The sequence below is a fragment of the Gouania willdenowi genome, chromosome 21 (genome assembly GCF_900634775.1).
Source record: "Gouania willdenowi chromosome 21, fGouWil2.1, whole genome shotgun sequence".
Lineage (NCBI taxonomy): Eukaryota > Metazoa > Chordata > Actinopteri > Blenniiformes > Gobiesocidae > Gouania > Gouania willdenowi.
Genome location: NC_041064.1, coordinates 724,964 through 745,913, shown reverse-complemented (window position 1 = coordinate 745,913; position 20,950 = coordinate 724,964). Strand labels below are relative to the sequence as shown.

The window sequence follows — 20,950 nt, the reverse complement described above, 5'->3', positions numbered from 1 at the left end:
TTTGGACTTATTATATAAATAATATTAACACACTTGGGTTTGTAAAACCAAAAGTATTTTTCTTCATTGTTTACCTTTCAATATATGCCTTATTTTGAATGTTCTTGGTTATCCTGGTGTTTTTTCTTTTAATTTCATCTCAGAGGGGATACAAAAGAAAGTATTGCTGGCAGCGTCTTCACAGCTTAGCTTTAGGCTAAGTTTGTTTATATTCCCCCAGCAGCTTTATGTTTATCTGGCTTTTATTCCTGCTTTGTCTGGGAAAGCAGGGTGGGGGGAGGGGGGTAATATACATGTTTAGTGTACTTGTGTGTGTTAATGTATTTGAGGTCATTTTTAAATGCTAAATCTTATATCTAAATGTTAAATCTAAATCTAAATCATAAATCTAAATCTAAATCATAAATCTAAATGTTTAAATCTAAATGTAAATATTATATGTTAAATATAAATGTTTAAATCTAAATGTTATACATCATATCTAATTGCTTAATCTTATATCTAAATGTTAAATCTAAATGTTAACTCTGAATCTAAATGTTTAAATCTAAAAATTTAATCTAAATCTAAATGTTAAATGTTATATCTAAATCTAGCACATATGCTACTAGACCCTGACCCTTGTAACCTCAACCAATACACAAGCAGAAACACACAAAGCCGCTCCCACACGCCTCTTCAACGATTACCTGCTCTCTATTGTTACTCTGAGTGTTGAATGTGAGTGTTTGTGATTTAAAGAAAGGTCCAGAGACGATCTGAGGTGCTGATAATCATGCTTTATTAAACCAATAACTGAAAAAAAAACTCAGGGAGGCCGCGAACAACGCTACAGCTCTAACTTCACTCAAACGTCAGAGCAAGACGAGGCGCCACAGACGCTGCAGCTAGGGGTGTTTTTTAGTCGCTGTTTGTCTGGTTTGGAGAAGCCCGTCCTGTTCTGACGTCTCTAAAAACTACACACACTGCAGACCTCCGAGAGGAAGCTCTGCCTCTGCAAACAAGCACCGGCTGCTCCGCGGGTGTGAACGGTCAGGTTCGATGGAATCATTGGAGGTTTGATGCTGGGGGTCGTTTGCCAGAAGCAGAGCACCATGAAAACACTGGTGCTCAGGGAGTGCAGGCCGCTCGCACTGTGAGCGTGTCATTGACATGCTGTTACTGACGTGATCGTCAGAACGTGAGCTTCAATTGTCCTGCTTACATGAGGGTAGATGCAAACAGCACTCAGGATCTCACGCTCCGGTAACGTGTACTAGAGTGCCGCTCCGTTTAGCCGCAGCGGCGTGCTCGTAGGTCTGATTGAGGTAACATCGACAGGGAGCCTCTCTACCTGTCGAGGCAAGACTTAGACTTCAACCAGAGTTGAGGCACAGAGTTTAGTTTCTGGGTCCAGCAGGGTATTCGCTCCAGTGGAAACTTTCTCCTGCTGAACCATGTTCAGTTTCATTATCGTCATAAATAACAAGGCATACATTTCCATAACCGTTCAATCGGCTATATACATTATGTACATGTCACAGAAAGTGGATGAAAAATCCTGAGTCATCGTTTCTATATTGCACATCTTATCACAAGCGCAGACTTCAGTCTGGTTTTGCATAAATTAATGTCACAGTTGGTACAAAAACAGTTCATATTTACAAGAAGAGATCCGTTAGATTAGTTTGGATTGATCAGAAGGAAATGGCGAAGGTCGGCAACGAGAACGTGGTTTTCTATGCTGAGCGGACGCTGATGTGGACCGTGGCCGCGTCAGAGCCGAATTCATTGGACAGCTTCAGAGTGTACGTCCCAGCGTCTTCTTCCTTCACTCCGGTGATGATGAGGGTCGTCAGGTCTTCACTGGTCTCGATGTGGAAGCGTCCACCAGCAGTCACCTCAATGGTTCTCCCACCGCGGGACCACTCGATCCGCTTGGCCTCACCAGAGAAGGCACACGACACGGTCAGGACTTTACCTGTCTCAATGCTGATGTCCTCCGGCAGGGCCTCGATCTTCGGAGAAGAAACTGGAGAACCTGGAGGTCAAGGTAAGATGGACGGTGAAAACACGAATACTGATGTAAATCAGATGTAGTTCTCAATCTGTCTAAAGGTACTAAATTGATAAAACTTTGTTATCGCTGCCTCCTACATGACTGCAGTCATCAGAAAGATTAAATGTCATTAAATTTATTAAACATGTTGGTCATATTAACTCAGTGTCATTGACGAGATAACTTGTCATTTCAAATCCAAACTCGTCATTTGCGTTTTTTTCACGGGGATTACTAGAAAAACCCCTGGCGGAGGTCCCTCATCAATATCTAAGCTGTGGGGTGATGTATTGACCAACTGTGCCCTGAAGATGGCAGCAGTACACCTTTAGATGAGAGATTAGCCACTGATGCTACCATTAGCTGGGGAGGAGAAGCAGGAACCAGTGAGATTATGGCGCTACAAAGTGATATTGTGACGTATCCAGCAGCTCACAGCTCCACATACTAACACAGAACATGTGTGGACCTGAGTAAATTATTGATAATGATGAGATGGTGAGATAAAACCATCAACTAACTGGGCCAAACGGGTCATCCCTGTGTGTCGGGGGGGGGTACAAAATACCCCCAGCCTGTGAGCCAGATAGCAAAATAATAGGTGACATGTAGGAGGTAGCAGCGCGCCTTTGGATGAGAGATCATCTGTGCTCAGCAGAGCTCAGAGGGAGAGGAGGAAAGGAGTTTATGAGACAGAAAATGGCGCTACATACGAGAGTTGACGTTCACAGCAGCGCACACTCGACCAGAGCATGTGTGGACTCATGGATTATGTGGCGATGGTGAGTTAAAACAATAAAAAAACGGGGAACGCAGTGACAGTCTGCATGTCCGGGAGGAAGAGGAAGTTGTGTGTGTGCAGACTGACGGGAGAGAAACTTGGAGGAACGCCAAAATACAGTAAGAAATCCATTTAACTCTGGACCAGATAGATAAATAATAATAATTTTGCCATCAAAAGCCCAGTCTCAGTGTTTTTTTTGTTTGTTTTTATATAAGGAAACAATGTTCAGATGTTAGAGTTGTCACTAAAGCAAAGCACTGAGGGGGGTAGAAAATCTGAAAATGGCTGGAACTGAATGAGTTAACAGAGACAACATCAGTCACTGTGTGACAGATAACCATCTCATCCCTGCCTTTCACGCTTCCCACACACTAGAAAATGCAGTGTTGAATATTGTGAGTCCTCACCAATGCTTCTCAGTGTAGAACCCATCTCGGTCAGGCTGCTGGAGCCCACAGCAAACATCTCAGAGGCCGCAGAGGACATGCTGGACATGGACATGGTCTCAAACTTCATCTCGGCTGCCATGCTGCTGAAGGAGCTGGACTCCATCACGGACGACATCATGGCTTGTTCGGCCGAGGACATCATAGCTTGTTGGGCAGAGGAGGAGGAAGAGGAGGAAGACATCATGGCCTGCTGGGCCGAGGACATCATGGCTTGTTGGGCGGAGGAGGAGGAGGACATCATGGCCTGCTGGGCCGAGAACATCATGGCTTGTTGAGAGGAGGAGGAGAAGGAGGAGGACTCCTCCATGGTGTGGACCTCTTTCTTTATCATCTTGCTGGAGCTCATGGATGACAAGGCCTCCTTCTGACTCATCGTCAGAGATCCTGTCAGAGGCAGAAGAGCAGAAAATCAGAACCAAGAACAGCTCAAGGTGAACTGAAAAGTCTGCGTTCTTATCTATCATGTTAACAGCCGTCAGTATCAGCTGGTAGAACCACTTCTTTTAATCAGTAATCCATAAAACCATAATTACTTGTAATATAAAACATATGCTTGTATTTGCATGTAGATTGTTTTAAATGTAACTAACCAATGTCTCAGAGAGAGGCTGATTCCCCTGTCAGGGCTTCACCAATGACTGATTTTTCTTGTATTGTAGAAGAAGTTCTCACCTTTGAGTGCCACTTGCTGCTCACAGTAGGCGCTGATCTTCCTGCGTATGGATTGAAACACTTGTCCAGTGAAGGAGAAGGAGGATTTGGACACTCCTCCATCCGACGTCATTTCACACGTGTACTCTCCCTGATCGCTGTCTACCAGCTCGTGGATCAGAAGGCTGCAGGAGCCCTCGGAGTAGTGCATCTCAAAGCGGCTGCTTTGCGACAATCTCCTGCCATTCACGTACCATACCACCTGCCTGACGCTGCTCTCACAGGAGCATGACATCCTCACCGCGCCTTCATAGGCCTCGGCCATCAACTGGCTCAGGACCTTTGGAGGTTTAGGGACGGGTGACTTTACAGTAGGTGGAGATGCAACTCTTTTTGGGGACATGATAGGAGGAGGAGACTTCACTCTGGGAGGAGATTTTACTCCCTCTGGTTCAGGGGACTTCAGGGCCCTTAGTGATTTGATGCCTGATGGTTCGGGGGACTTAATACCTTTTGGTGTTTTGATCCCAGCAGGTTCTGGTGATTTGACACCTCGCGGTGACTTAACCCCCTCGGGCTCTGGTGACTTTGTTGGTAGGGGGAATTTGAGGCCAAGTTCAGGGGATTTTATTCCACGTGGTGACTTAATTCCCTCAGGTTCAGGGGAAGCCACACGTATTGGTGATTTAACTCCATCAGGCTCTGGGGACTTTATCCCTGAAGATGTCACACTTGGTGCTGGTGACTTGACTCCAGGTGTCGGTGATTTCACTCCAGGTGTTGGAGATTTCACTCCAGATGTTGGTGACTTTACACCTGGAGCTGGTGACTTGACTCCAGGTGTCGGTGATTTCACTCCAGGTGTTGGAGATTTCACTCCAGGTGTTGGTGACTTTACTCCTGGAGCCGGTGACTTTACTCCAGGAGTTGGTGATTTTACGCTCGGCACAGGAGAAGTGGCACTCGGTTCTGGGGACTTGATGCTTGGAGTTGGTGTTTTGTCAACCGGCTCGGGAGATTTGACGCTAAGAACAGGGGAGGTTACAGACGGGGCAGGCGATGCGACAGTAGGCTCTGGAGACTTCATACTAGTTGTTGGGGTCTTTATAGAGGGCTCGGGTGAGGTGACTGCCTTAGCCTCCACTTTGGGAATTGGTCTGCTAATAGTCAATGTGAAGTAGGCTTCCTGTCGCCCCTCTGAGTTCTCCACAATCACTGTGTAGCTACCTTCATCAGATGCTGTCACAGAGGAGATCTCCAGGCTGGATTTGTACTGAGTAGTGATGACATGGATGCGATGGGACGACAGCAGAATTCTGCCTTCATGCATCCACGTCACAGTAGGAGCAGGGTCTCCATCAATATCACAGGAGAATCTGGCAGTTTCCCCCTCTGACACAGTTACAGACTGGGGCTTAGTGAGGATTTTGGCACTCACAGGATGTTTTTCTTTGTGGACAATGACTTCTTCAGTGACAGCAGCTGAAGTAGACGTTAATCTGGCTTCAGAAGAGACATGCCTACCAGTCAGAGAGAACTTCTCTGATGAATAAGAGGAAGCAGATGATAGATATTCAGTGGAGCCATACTTGATAGATGAGTCGTAGCACTCAGCGGAGGAGTATCTTTCAGCAGAGGATGCAGCATATCGTTCTCGTGTCATGGTCTCACGAGTCTCTGTCATCTTAGATTTACTCTCTGCCACAACAAAGTGGCTCTCAGAGGAGTAACCAGCTTTGAAGTGGGAGGCGTGATAGTGGTCGATTCTGCACATTTCAGGGACGTGTCCTCTTGGAACTTCCTCATCCCTGCGACGAGAGGAGTAAGTTGCATATCCAGCGCCGAACACCTCGAGTGTAGCATAGTCTGATGTTTCTCCCTTGGAGTTAGAGCAAACACAGCGGTATGTGCCACTGTCCTCCTCCTGACATTCCAGAATGGTGATGGACAAGACACCGGTCATGTTGGTGAAGATATGTCTGTCACTGTTTACGTCAATTTGATTTCCATTGTGGAACCATGTGATCTCAGCCTCTGGTTTGGCCTGAATGTTTAGGGTGAATTTGGTGTCTTTGCCGGTTGGTATGCGATGAGAGCGCATTCTGACAGTTACACGAGGAGCGTGGTCAAGGCTGAAAGGTGTCTGACTCACAACTTGGTACTTCCTCTCAGACTTCAGCGCAGCCTTTTTGGCCTCATATCGAGACATGATATCAAAGCGAGCAGAGCGTTCGAACCTTGAAGAGGAGCGAGATGATCTCTCCACTGACTTGATGGGGCTTGGAGAACGTGGGCGTGTTCTCTCTGGAGTTGGAGATCGCCTCTCTGTGATCACCCCTTCAACTTCCACAGTTACCATTGCACGTGTTGGTCTGATCAACTCAGAAACTGGACGCATCAACTCAATGTAAGTGGGCGACAGAGACCTTCTCCTTCTCATGTACTGAGAAATGGTACGTTTCTTTTTTGTCTCAGCAATCTCGACTGACTCGAGCCGGACCTCCTGCCTCCTCTGCTCCTGCTCCATCGTGCGGTGCTCCATTCGAACTGGACTGCCAGCAGGAGAAGCAGAAAAGCCAAGTTCTAATTCATCTTCTAGCATGAGTTTTTCCTCTTCTGTCCTTTTCATGGATAGGGAGCCACCCATCGGCATGAGCATCTCTTCATCGCTGATGTCTCCTAGTGATCGCCTCCTTGATCGGAAAGAGGCCTCGGATTCAGGAGAGGGAGAGCGGCGGCCAGGTCTGACAGTTTCCAAGTCATCTAGAGTGTATTTTGGGATACGCCACCTTGGCCTGTATTGGTCTGTGATTCTTGGGAGAGGCATGACGTAGAACTGTTCCCACCTGGAAAGGCGGATACGCCTTTGCCTCTTCTGGACTATCCTCTCCATCTTCTCTGGGAGCTCATACTGATCTCTGAGCTTTCGATACCACTTCATGTCAGACAGGGCCACAAAGTGCTTGATACCTTTGTCCTCATCAAGAACTCTTGGATCATGAATCACAGGCTCCGGAATCTCATAGGGCATGAAGAGCCTTCTCTCTTCCTCCAGTCTCTTAGTCTCAGACTTCTCCACTGTGATATCAAACTCACCCTCAACATTCTTTGTGCTCACAGCAGGCTTGTACATGTCTGCAGCAAACTTGAGAGCCTCCTGTGCAGTAGGGTTCAGAGGTACCATCTCCTGTGTGGCAGCAATTCGCTGAGCCATCTTGTTGGTCTTTTCAATTTGTTTCTGAACGTGAATGTACTTCTCCTCCTCACTCCTGTACTCCCTCCTAGCATAGGTAAGGCGGTCAACTTTTAGCTTTGCCTGACAACTTGTAGAGCCAGCTGAGTTAGTTGCAGTAACTTTGTACATGCCAGAGTCCTCAAGAAGTGTCTCCCTTATATAGAGCATGTGATGGTCCATTTCCACCTCAATAACAGCAACCTTTGGACCAAACTGCAAAGGCTTACCATCCTTCTCCCATTTCAGTGTTGGAGTTGGGATTCCAGAGACTCTAAGCTCAAAGTGAACGCTATCTCCCTCAATGCAGTCAATGTTTGCTAGCAGGCGCTTCAACATAGGTCTCATCATTTCCTCTATTACAGGGTGTGGTATAACAGTAAGACGAGCCTTGCAACTGTCTTCTCCAAACTTGTTGTTGGCCATGACGGTGTACTCAGCATCATCATTTCTGTCCAGATTGTGTATCATGAGCTGGTACAAGCCTGTATCACTGGTGAACGTGTACTTGATGTCGTCATCACCAGCCTTAATTTTCTCTCCATTTTTGAGCCATGTGACGTGAGGCTCAGGGTGCACAGTGATGGTAACTCCAAAGCGCACATCTTCACCGATGTAGGCAGTGCGATTATAGAGCGGCAGAGTGAACTCTGGTGGTCTCTGTAGGAGTTTCGTTCTGTCCACTCTCCTCCTCAGCTTCTTGATGGTGCGGCTGATGTAGTACTCACGAATGCTCCTCACTGTTTCAACAAAAAGCTCTCCATAAGCCCAGTCTTCACCATCTTCACTGACCACTTTGCATTTGTAGACGCCATCATCACACTCCTCGATATCCTTTACGTAGATGCTGGAAAATCCTTTGCTGTAGGTTATCTCATACTTGGGGCTTGGGTGTAGCTGACGGTTACCAAAGTACCATGTCACCTGCGTGGTCTTGTCATAGTTGGTAAGGCTGCATGTGAACCTGACATGTCCGCCTTCCTCAGCTGAACCATGCATAACAGGGCCAGCACGAAGGCCACAATATTCTGTCCCGACCTTCACTTTACCCACAGCCTGTCCTCTTTGGTTTTTGAAGCCACCGCCAAATGCAATACGAGATGCCGATACAACAGTGTCCACTCTCTTGACCAGAGACTGATAGTACCGTCTGTGTCTCAGTGTCCTGATGACCTTGCTACTGACATGCTCGGTCTTCATTTTGAGCCATGGGTGCTCCAGAGCCTCATGGGCTGTCATACGTACCTTCCTATCCTTTACCAAAAGTCTGTCGACAAAGTCCATAGCTTCCATGCTAATGTCCTTAAATGCCTCACTGTCAAAGACATACTCACAGTTGATAATGTTCTCAATCATCTTTGTTGTAGACTCAGCTCCAAATGGATTGAGACCGCTCAGAAGAACGTAAGCAATGACACCAACAGACCACATATCGGTGGCCGTGGTGACAAGGTCATGGCGATGGACTTCTGGAGCGCAGTACTCTGGAGATGAAAACAACATTCTAATGTTTTCTCCGGGGACTAGTAGCCGAGACTGGCCCATCTCAATAATCTTGATATCGGTGCTTCTCCTTGTCGTATAGACAATGTTGTCTGGGCGAATGTCAAAGTGGCCAAAGTTGTGGCTGTGCAGGAATTTAAGAGCAGAGCAGACCTGTCTCAGGTAGTGGACAATCTCCTGCTCTGAAAGCTCAAAATTGTTGGTACCAAGACGCTCAAAGATGTCCACTCCAGAAATGAATTCAAAGATGAGGACGAATTCTTCCATGCTTTCAAAGTATTCGTGCAGGTAGATGACGTTCTTGTGCCTTGCAATGTTGAGAGCCTCAATCTCCCGGAGAACCAACTCACGGTCAATTCCTTTGACTTTGATAAATTTAGCCATGAAAGTTTTCTTGGTAGCATTTTCCACGCAGCGATGGACAACACCAAACTGGCAGCGTGAAAGCTCCTCAGAGATGGTGTATTTGGAGTGCAGCTCTTTCACCTTGTAGCACAAAGCCTCTTCTTTGGTGAGCTCTCTGGTTTCATCAACTTCCTCATCATAGTTTCTGATCACAGACTTGTCTTCCTTTGTGGTGATAGGCTCGGTTGGATTAGAAGGAGGACTCAGGCCAAACTGGTTCTCGGCAATAATGCGGAACTGGTATTTGGTCTTTCCAAAGATGTTGACAATGGTGATGCTACAGTCAGCAGTTTGTCCAGCGCGGATCCATCGGTCAGCAGTTGTGGGACACTTTTCCACAATGTAACTCAGAATGTCGCTCCCACCATCGTTGGTTGGAGGCTCCCAGGTCAGAGTGATTGAGTCCCGGGCTATGTCGCTGACCACAAGACCCTTTGGAGCATCTGGTATGTCAGCAACATTTACCTCGATGGTCTGCTTGTCCATTCCAAATCTGTTCTTAGCGGTGATAATGTAGTAACCGGTGTCTTTCCTCTGTACTCCCTTCTGGAAGACCAGAGATGTAAAAGATCTAGTGGTGATGACTTGGTGGTAAGCAGTGTTGGAAAGGATCTCCTGACCCTTCTGCCAAGTGATAGCCGGCTCGGGCTTGCCAGAAATGGGGATCTTGATGGTGATATGATCTCCACGGACAGCATGTACTGCTCCCATTCCCTGGAGCTCTTTAGGCAAGTGAATCTTTGCGGGAACTGGAATTAAAAATATAAAATATGAGTATTTATGATTAATGACCATCCCAACACCTTTAACCCACAACAGGAGTAGTACAATGTAACCACAGTGCATCATCAAGCAAAGGTTATAATACCTTCAACATCCAGGTTTGCAGTAGTTGAGATGGATCCAGAAGAATTGGTTCCTCTGACTTGATATACATTGACATCCTTCTCATCTGCGTTAGTGATGACCAGCTGGTAATATCCTCCTTTGAACTCCAGGGCTTTGACCTTGGTTCCGTCGGCCATGATCTCCTTTCCACCACAATACCATTTTACCACAGGCTTTGGATGTCCGATGATCTGGAAAGCAAATTAAAAAAGAGTGATTGAATGTAAGAAAAGATCAGACAAAATGCCACCTGGCCGAAAGATGAGTGCTTTAAATGGAAGTGTTTGACAAATCTGCAGACGTAAAAATACTTCAAAGTAAATGGTGACTATAGTGATGACATAAATCACTGTATGACAGTGTTCAGGTATTGGGTTAAGATGTTCCCCCTCATGGTTTACAGTCATTTATAGTACCATAATATAATAATATAATATATATATTGGTACGTTATAGCAAATGTATGGAATTTATCAAATGAAAGTTTGATGAAAGGTGCTTGAATCTTAAGTCATTGATGTACCTTTGTGACGAAGGTGGCATTGGAGTGGTATTTTACGGTCATGTCTCGAATCTCCTCTCTGAATGCAGGTGCACGAGGAGTCTGGTCGGACTTGGGGAGGACGGGTGCAGAGATCTCACTCCAGTCGCTTTCACCGCCCATATTAGCACACTTGACGCGGAACTCGTACTCAAAGCCTTCAATCAAGCCCTTAACTTCATAGCTGGTGTCTATCACTTTCTTACTGGTGACCGACATCCACTTGTTCTGCTTCTTTTCACGCTTCTCTAAGTAGTAGTTGGTGATCTTAGCACCACCATCGCTGCTCGGAGGCTTCCAGCAGACCACACAGGAATCCTTGGTGGAACTGATGATGAAGGGCTGCTGAGGAATGCCAGGTTTCTCTGTGAAACAAATGTACAACCTTAGCATGTGCTCTTTGCAGTCACCTGTCAGACAACACGCCACCAAACTCACCAAATGGTGCCTTGATGATCACTACTGATGGTATCTCCAGAGCCTCACTGACTCCATACTGGTTCTGCGCTGAGACTCTGAAGTAGTAACCAGAGCCATCGCTCAGGTTGGGGATGCGACAGGTTGTGCCGGAGACAGATGAAGAGACTAGGTGCCATTGCTCTCCTTCTTTCGCCTCATGTTTTTCCACAATGTAGTTAGTGATCACGGAGCCTCCATCATCCTTGGGAACCTTCCAGCTGATGACAACCGAGCCCTTCAGCAGGGCCTCAACAACTACTGGGCCTTCAGGACTGCACGGTTTGTCTGAAAAAGATTCACAGTATCCATTAGCACCCACCAAGAAACACAGATATTTGATATTGTCTGAGTACATATTAAACCATCTATCCATCTAGTCATGGATCCTAGGCTGATCTCTGCCCTTACCTTGGATTTCCACACGAAGCACGGTGTCGCAAGTTCCAAACTTGTTGCTGAGCTGTACCTTGTAACGGCCAGCGTTGGTCTTTCTCTGCACATTCCTCACCACTAAGTGAGTGTAGCTCTCCGTGTTCTCAATGATCACATTCTCAGATGGGTTCAGGGGCTTCTTGCCATAGAACCACATTATCTGGGGAATCGGGCGGCCAATGTAGACCACGTGGAGGCGCAGGCTAGTGCCAGCGCCAGCGTAGTACATGTCCTTCAAAGGAAAACCGGGGTGGAACTGTGGTGCCGCCTGGAGACGCAGTTTGCCGCTGGTCTCGATCTCTCCGGCCTCGTTGAGAGCTCTGCATGTGTACAGGCCTTCATCCTCCTGATCGTCCGACAGGATACTCAGCGAGTGGTTGCGCCCATCCGAGCTCATCTTGTACTTGCGACTCTGGATCAGCTCCTTGCCGTAGCGGTACCACTTGATCTCGGGCAGTGGTCTGCCAATGATTCCACAAGTCAGAGTGCCAGACTCGCCAAGTTTGGTGGTTACGTCCTGGATTTCTTCTTTCAAAGCTGGAGCTTCACCAACTACAGAAAAGAAGCAAAGTGACAAAAGACTCGTACTTATTTTGGTTGGTTAGTGTTCACTGATTTTCATGATCTTGGTGAACACTCTTGACAGCCACAGAGTTATTTTTCAGTGATTAGAGATCTACTGATCTTTGCATGTAACACACATTTAATTATATTAAAGATATGTTTCCACTCACCGCTCAGTTTGGTCTTGATGCCCATGGGAGTGCGACGAGGTCTGCTTAGTCCGGCCTCGTTCTCTGCGAACACTCTGAACTCGTACTCGGTGGCCTCCATCAGACCCCCCAAGGTGAACTGGCGATCTTTGGAGCGCTCCTTGTGGCATTTCTTCCAGGCGCTTTCCCCGGCCTGCCTGTACTGGATCCAGTAACCCAGGATCTCTTTCCCTCCATCCTGTTCAGGCCTGAGCCAGTGGATGGTGATGCAGTCTTTGGTGATAGAGATGGTGTCGATCTCTCCTGGTTGGCTGGGCTTGTCTGTAGAAGGTCAACCAAGGACAAGGCAATACTGAGCAACAGTTTTTAAAACCTTAATATTTCTCAGGGACTAAAATAATGAACTCACCAAATGGATCTTTGCAGACCACAGACTCTGACACAGGACCAGGTTCGCTCTGTCCAATGTCGTTCTGAGCCACCACTCTGAACATGTACTCAGCATCGGGAATGAGACCAGTCATGTTGTACATGGTAGTGGTGATGTGGGTTTTGTTGTGACGGACCCACTTCTCCGTAGACACCTCCCGTCTTTCCACGTAGTATCCTGTGACACGTGAGCCTCCGTCATCCCGAGGCCGAGCCCAGGACAGGGACACTGTGGTCTTGGTCACATCCATGATCTCTGGTGGGTTGCTGGGAGGCTCTGGTGGACCTTTGGTCAGAGGAATGATTGCATTTTATATTCATAATTTGATATTATTATTATTTTCACCCACTCAACACAAACTTGATTGATCAAAGCCGACACAACCACTGTCTTTATCTGGAGTCTTTTTGGAGATATTGTACATACTGACAGATAGAACTTACTGAGCGGTGTCTTTGGAGTGACAGAATCATCAGACTTGAGGGTTCTGCTGATTCCAAACTGGTTCTCAGCTGAAACTCTGAAGTGATATTGCACATTCTCCTTCAGGCCTTTCACCACCAGCGAGGTCTCGGTGACTCGGGAGTCCACCATGTACCAAGCAGCCTTGGGCACCTCTCGCCTCTCAATGATGTATCCCAGGATGTCAGAGCCACCGTCGTCAGAAGGAGGCCTCCAACTGACTCGCACTGATCGTGCCTGAATATCGTCAAACTCCAGTGGACCTTCAGGGCAGTCGGGGCGACCAATCACTTTGACCTGGAGCACAGAGATGTCAGACCAGACCAACGCACTAATTCACATCTTTTCTAAGACCTAATGGAAACTAATAGTGGGGCAGATCTATGACTTACCTTGATGTACACAGCCTTCCTTCCACACTTGTTTTCTAGCAACAAATCATAGGTTCCTGTGTCATCTTTGTGTGCATCTTTGATGACCAGCTCAGTGATGTCATCATGGGTGGCGATCATGGCCCGGTGGGAAATGTCCCGACCATCCTTTGTCCACTTGCAGATGGGGATGGGCTTCCCTTTGATGGGCAATGACAGATGGACGACACCGCCTTGGCGAACCACGTAGCCCTCTTCGTACTTTTTGTCGAGCTCGTAGTCGGGATAAACTGAGGAGTGATTTTAATGTGAGCTCGAAGACAAATATACAGAAAGACAGAATTATACAAGTGGGATCTGTTACCAAGCATTTCTTGAACTTTGACCACTCCAGGAATCTCTGCAGCCTCTCCAACTCCACCTGCGTTGCAGGCGATGATCCTAAATTTGTACTCAGCGCCCTGCGGCATGTGGGTGAGTGTGTATTCGCACATCTTGGTGGGTGTGGTGTTGCACAAGGTCCATTCCACCTGGTCCACCTTCTGCATCTCGATGAAGTAACCGCTTATGGCCGAACCGCCTTCCTCGTCAGGAGGCAGCCAGGCCAACGACACAGATGTCCTGGTGGTGTCGGTGACACTGGGCTCCAGTGGAGGACCTGGGGGTTCTGTTCAACAACAGGCACACTCAGTACACACAGAGAGGAATACCAGTGTGAATCAAAGGAAGGAGAAATATGGCTCATACCGATTGGATCCATGGCAACAGTGATGGCCGAGCTTTTGCTGGGCTTGCCGGCTCCTCTCGAGTTGATCGCAGTAACGCGATGTTCGTATTCCAGGCCTTCGATGAGTGCAGATGAGCGGGTACCGGGTCATGGTGACTGGGTTCTTGTTGATTTTTAGCCACCTATCAGAATGAGCCTCTTTACGTTCAATGATGTAACCAGCAATGGTAGAGCCGCCGTTGTCCTCGGGCGTTGCCAGGTTAGCGTCATGCCCTCATGGGTAACATCCACCACCTCGGGTGTACTCGAGGTCCAGGGATTGCTATCCAGGTAGAAACAAATTGATTAGACATTGACAACTATTTTAGTGTGCTCTCAAAATAAAAACAGTAGATGAGGTAGACAGTAACGCCGTATTGGTTGACTGCTATGATAAAATCTTTTCCTACGATATGAAGTCTGTATAATCAGTGATGAAGCGTTGGAGGAAAACTCACTCTTGGCACTCTTGCATTCCACCACCTCTGATTGCAAAAAGCCGCCAATGCCAAAGCGGTTCATGGCAGCCACGCGGAACACGTACTCCGTGCCCTCCGACAGTCTGGTGAACTTGAAGCAGGGTCGAGTCACCGACTCCGATACCGTGGTCCAGCCAGGCCGGTGGGCTTCACGCTGCTCGACCACATAGCCCCCCACGTTAGCACCGCCGTCCTTCTCAGGAGGCTCCCAGCTGGTGGTCACTGACATACCATCAACCTCCTCGATCTTCATGGGACCAACAGGAATGCCAGGTTTATCTGGAAGGAAAACAACAACTTTGTTTAATGTTGGGGAAAATATTTGTTTTTGAATAAACATTGAACAAAAATCATCTTTAGTGTTGCTTCAGCCAACAGATCATTGGATAAACGATGTGAAGTTGGTTTTATCTCAAAAGAAGAGATTTAGTCCATGACAGTCTCTCTAAGTACTGTTTAATACTTTGTTCAACAACTAATTTGCACAGAATCTGACACGAATCCCCTAAATAACATCACTCAGGACTAATGTTTTAGCTTATTGGGTGAAATCAAATACGTTTGATAAGATTTAGATTACTTACAGTTCCAACGTTAATTGCTCAACCAAACCATTAGATCAAATTGTTTAGCTGATCATTTTTACATTAAAAATGAGATATTTTGTGCAGACTCGTCTCTACTTTTTGTTCGATTAACTACAAAGGATTGTTTTTACGACATCTTTTCTCAACATTTTTCTAAAACTTTTCCTAAATGTTCTCATTTATTCATCGTACTAGGTTAGAGGAATAGGTCAAACCTACTGATTTAATGACTCAGACATGAATTGTTTGGGAGCTGACACTGTGATGCCTCGTCTTACCAAGGATGATGACTTTGATGACCTCGGTGGCCACGCCCACTGTGTTCTTCACCTCCAGCATGTAGTCTCCGGTGTCGTTGATGGTTGTTTCACGGATGACAAGGTGGCTGTTTTTACCGTTGCTGTCAATCTTGATGCGCTCCAGGCTGTCCTTCAGCTTGGTGCCACCGAAGTACCACGAGCAGACCGGGACCGGTTTGGCATTGATGGGAATGTTGAGGTCGATGGGTTTCCCACGGTGGACATGAAGGACCTTCTGAGGCAGACTGGTCATATCGATCTGGGCGTCACTGAAATAAAGAAGAGTCAAATGAGCGTCTGTAATTTGATTTGAGTTTGTTGACTGAACACTCCTACCTTTGATGTCCTGGATGACAACAGGAGTGACCATGTCCATGGGCTCACTGGCTCCCCTGCTGTTAGTGGCTCGGACCCTGAACAGGTACTGGTCATTCTCAGTGAGTGCTTGTATGGTGTGCTGGCACACAGATGCTTTAACTGTGGCCACGGCGCTCCACCTGTCCGAGCCCACCTTGCAGGCCTCGAGGATATATCCACTAAGCCGGCTGCCACCATCGTGCAGAGGCTTCTTCCACTGCAGCGTTACCGAGGACTTGGTGACATCGGCAACCTGGAGGCCCTCCGGCACCGACGGCACCTCGCACACTAGCACGGCCTCAGCTGTCTCGCAGGGCTCGCCGACGCCGTAGATGTTCTCCGGTAGTACTCTGAAGAAGTAGTGCACGCCCTCCTCAAGGCCGCTGATCCTGAATAGGGTCTTTCTGCACTCGGTGGTGACGGTCTTATATTAATTTATGCTGGCTTCGCGCTTCTCAATGATGTAATTGCTGACTGCGCGCCGCCGTCAATGCTAGGGACGTCCCAAGTGATCACCACGGACTCTTTGGTGTATTCCTTCACTTTGACTGAGTCGGGAGGACCAGGAGTGTCTGCAGAAGAAGACCAGGAGAAAAACTTTACGTTATCTATTTAACCTCTATAGAACCAAGAAGGTCACACTGAGATTAGAACATTTTGTTATTTTGTTAAGAAATGTTAAAAACAACATTAAGTGGTAGCACATCGATGAAGTTACAAGAGAAAGTACAATGTAATCCTAACATTACACAACATAACATACACTGTAAATGATTTCAACCACACGTGACGTACCGTATACTTTAACCAGGATTGTGGCGGTCTCTGCCGGATGGATTCTCTGCTTCCACAACATATTTTCCCGAGTCGTAGCGGCTGACATTTTCCATGATTAGCAACGTGTAGCTGTCGGTGGTCTCAATAAAGCTGCGTCTCTGAAGCTCCACGCCAGTCTTCCGCCAGGCGACGACTGGCATTGGCCGGCCGGTGACGGACACAACAGGCGCAGGGTGCCTCCAGCGCGAAGACACACTGTTTTCCTCACATCATCTGCAAGTTCCAAGTCGGGCATTTCTTGAAAGAAAACAATGATGACGGTTATTTCTCTTTCATTTCCATGTACCAAAAATCCAACAGATCTTTAAAAACCTTACCGATCTTCTCCAGGGGTTGTCCACCTCTGCACTGGGGATCACTGAACTCGCCGGTGCCGTTGCTTGTTTGATGCGGCTACTCTGAACCTGTACTTCTTATTGGCTGCTAAGCCAGCGGCCACGTATTTATTGTTTTTGAGAGGCTTGGTGGTGGCTCGGTACCACTGCTCAGATCCTTCCTCCAGGATCTCCATAACATAGCCACTGATGTCTGAGCCACCGTCGTACATGGGCCGCGTCCAGGTCATGCTGATGCTGTGCTTAGAGGTGTCGGTGATATGAGGCACGGATGGAGGAGCCGGAGTGTCTGAGACAGAGATGCACACATGGGTGTCATGGAGATATCAGAGCGCAGCGTGCTAATGAGAGACTGAGGATTGTCTTACAGGTTGGGTCTTTGCAGAGGATGTACGCAGAGGCATCACTGGGCTGGCTGTCACCGGCAGCATTCACCGCAGTCACCCTGAACTGGTATTCACTACCTTCCAGTAAGCCGGTGATCTTCAGACGGGTGTCGTATATGGTGTAGTTCTTATTCACCCGAGTCCACCTGGATCAGACGAGTAACGTCACCATTATTCTGAGATCTACACTAAGTCTCAAATATTCAGCATACGTAGACAATCTAATAATCTACAGGGAATTTTACAAAAACACATAAAATAAAGGATGTTCATCAAAGCTGACCAGAAACAAGCTGATAGTTCCGTCCCCTCAGAAATCCAAATGTTGGCTCTGTCCAAAGTCCCATACTAAGGTATGGCTGTTTGTGTTAGATGTTGAGAAAAACAAGGGCCTGCTTTACACCGTTAAGTTACATTTCGTTTTTGTTTTCAATTGGTTTTTTTAAGTTGAATGTGAGCTGCCTCATTGGTAGGAATCAGCCTCATTTACATTCAGTTTTTAAATGAATAATTTAAACATGTTGTTACGCAGACGTCAACAACTTCACGAGGCACTTTGGTTGGTAACCAATCAAAGGCTATTTAGGACAAACTTGGTGCTTGGTAAGCACTGTTGATTACATTAGTGTAATGAGAAATGGTGCTCCAGGACTAAATACAGACTCCTTTTAAATTCATTCATGTGATTTGTTATTGGTTATCTGCCCGAAAGACCCTGATATCCAGCTTTAATTCAGGGGAAAGGAGAAGGTGGATTAGGGTGGGTTTGTAAGTAGAAAACAGAAGACGTACAGTGCTGGAGTTCAAGACAAATTCTGACCTGGTGCTGCTCTTCTCTCGTTTGTCCACGATGTAGGTTTTGATCTCACTGCCTCCATCGCTCTCTGGCTTCAGCCACTCAATAACAACATGCTCCTTAGCCACAAACACGGCCTCGGGTGCACCCGGGGAGGATGGAATCGCTGACAGGGAGAAGTTTGGATTATGAGACATGGTTGTGTACCAGACGTGGTGGTTTGAACTCAAACGTACTGTAGGCGTTCCTGGCAATGATGGGTTCAGACTCCAGGGGAACTCCAGGTCCGTACTTGTTGACGCCTCGGACTCTGAAGATATACTCGTTGTTCTTAATAAGCCTGGAGCTGACACACGACAGAGACTTGCACTCAGTCTCCATGATGACCCAGTTAAGGCGACTGGTTTCACGACGCTCCACTATGTAGTGGGAGACAATGTCTCCACCGTCCTCCAGAGGGATCTTCCAGGAAACCGTACACTTCTCCTCCGTCACCCTACTGATGATGATCTTATCAGCCGGCTGTCCAGGAGTGTCTGAAAAACAAGAGACAGGTTTGTTTGGTCTAAGCATGTAAACCGTTCTTACAGTACCACTAGATGGTTTCTCTTGGCTGCTCACCCAGAACTTTGACACTGACGGATGCTGTCTTAATGCCGGTGGCGTTCTTCACAGTCAGGGTGTATCTGCCCGTGTCATATCTGTCACAGTTCTTGATGACGGCCATGGCTCTGGTGGCGGTGTAGGTCAGGGAGTACTTCTCTCCAAGCTCCAGGATCTTATCGCCCTTCGCCCAGAATACTGTTGGCTCAGGTTTACCGCCAACCATGCCGTCCAAGACTAGGTCAGAGCCGGCCATCACTATGACCGTCTCACCAATCAGCCTACTGTCCAGTTCAGCTCTGGGGAAAGCTGCAAATGCAAGAACAGGATTACAAGGGTTCATTAGTGATACTCTACTACAAACATAACATTCAAACATCAGAAAATCGGATTGTTTTATTTCTGGAGTAATTAGGTAGTAGGAAACAAAGGAACAAGTGTTTCATTGAATAACAAATAAAAAGAAAAGCAACTTTAGAATGTGGATAATTGTAGAAAATGTATTAATTAACATACTAATGATAAAGAGATTTTCTTTAAGCCTAAATGTAGTAGGATGCAGGGTACACCCCTGGACAGATACCCACTTCTTCACATGAATAACCCACAGTAACAAATATTTACAAGTGCACTATTGTTTGAATTTCAATGTGTGCTGTCAGACGGAAAAGACAAAGATGGTGTGATTTGTGTGAGTTGTAACTGAAAACATCCTTGCAAAGCATAATTTCTGGCCGAACACAAAAGTCAGAGCTATTGTTGTTCTTCATCTTAATCTTTGTTCTGATAAACTCTCTCAGTTCTTGTCAGCCAGCGTTTGTAAATAAGACAGTGTCGGGAAAGGTTTGAATGAATGACTCCTACTTCTGCTCCACAGGTTCAAACAAACAAAAACGTACAATATTCATCTTTGCAGGTAACCGGCCCCGTGGACTCGGACGGGGCACTGTGGACACCGGCTGCGTTCTTGGCGATGACGTGGTACTCGTAGATGTCTCCCTCTCCCAGGTTGCAGACTGTGAAGTAGTTCTCTGTGATGGTGGTGTAGTTGCACTTGAGCCAGCGGTTGTCATCCCACTCGTCCGTGCTGTAGACCTTTCTCTCCACCACATAGCCCACGATTTTGCTCCCGCCGTCGTTAAAGGGCACAGTCCAGCACAGGGACACCGAGGAGCGGCTAACATCGGTCACCTCGGGTTTACCAGGAGGATCTGATTGAAAAGAGGAAATCCGTCACCAACCAAACCCTCAGCTATAATCAATAGGTCAACATTTATTTATTTACTGTGAGGATTCACAAAAAGAAACAATCGTCCATAAAAGAAAAGAAAAAGTAATGTCTCAATGCTGCTATACATTAAAAAACCTTAATCAAGAAGCTTCAAATCCATCCCAACAAAGGAAGCCTTCAGAGATATTTTGTCTCTTTAAAACAGCCATGACTACATTTTCTCTGTAGTATTTAGTATTTATTTTTATTTAATTTTTTTCTAGATTAGTATTTATTTCTCTGTTGTATATAGTAAACACATTGTATCACTCCATAATTAATTTCATTTTGGGGGTAAATATTTCTATCTTTCTTTTTCAAATGTGGATTAATTTCATAATCCTTTATACATTGCTACATGCTGTGAGTTTAAATGAATGATGTAATCCAGTGTTTATGTGCTGTGTACAAGAATCCTGAAATGCGTTCAACTTCTTAGTTCCAAGGCTTTTCTTAATTAATGTAAATGTAAGAAATGTAATTCCTCAGACACGGACAGGGACACTCACCAACAGGATTAAGAGCCACCACAGGTCTGGAGGCCTCGCTGGCCTTGCTGATACCAGCCAGATTCATGGCATATGCCCTGAACTGGTACTCCAGGCCCTCGATCAGGTTGGACACTTTGTAGTGGCACTCCAGACAGGGCAGCTTGTTCTCCCTCACCCACAGGATGGTGTTCCTCTCCTTTTTCTCGATCCAGTAGCCGGTCACCTGGCTGCCGCCGTCAGCATAGGGCACGTCCCATTTGATGCTGATAGCATTGGCGGACACGGAGACAATATCTGGACGAGTTGGTGGACTCGGTGGTACTGAAACATAAAGAAGTGGACACGAGTTCATCAATGTCAAGTGCAGTCAGAGTCAGCTATAGGAC

At 46.7% G+C, this 20,950-nt stretch overlaps 1 protein-coding gene across 1 annotated transcript; it reads right to left on the bottom strand.

Annotated features, from left to right (window-relative positions):
- Positions 1 to 759: 759 nt before the first annotated feature.
- Positions 760 to 20,916, bottom strand: LOC114455048 (titin-like). Its single transcript, XM_028436054.1, is given in 31 exon segments — positions 760 to 2,020; positions 3,230 to 3,655; positions 3,944 to 9,811; positions 9,931 to 10,141; positions 10,474 to 10,856; positions 10,930 to 11,235; positions 11,359 to 11,934; positions 12,117 to 12,416; positions 12,505 to 12,810; positions 12,969 to 13,284; positions 13,380 to 13,648; positions 13,723 to 14,025; positions 14,106 to 14,223; positions 14,225 to 14,340; positions 14,343 to 14,393; positions 14,396 to 14,407; positions 14,583 to 14,882; positions 15,469 to 15,748; positions 15,818 to 16,323; positions 16,326 to 16,418; positions 16,642 to 16,670; positions 16,672 to 16,846; positions 16,849 to 16,920; positions 17,001 to 17,058; positions 17,060 to 17,307; positions 17,387 to 17,550; positions 18,225 to 18,366; positions 18,437 to 18,736; positions 18,822 to 19,112; positions 19,703 to 20,014; positions 20,583 to 20,916. Coding segments are annotated over 31 exon segments (13,167 nt in total). The 3' UTR covers positions 760 to 1,718.
- Positions 20,917 to 20,950: the final 34 nt, after the last annotated feature.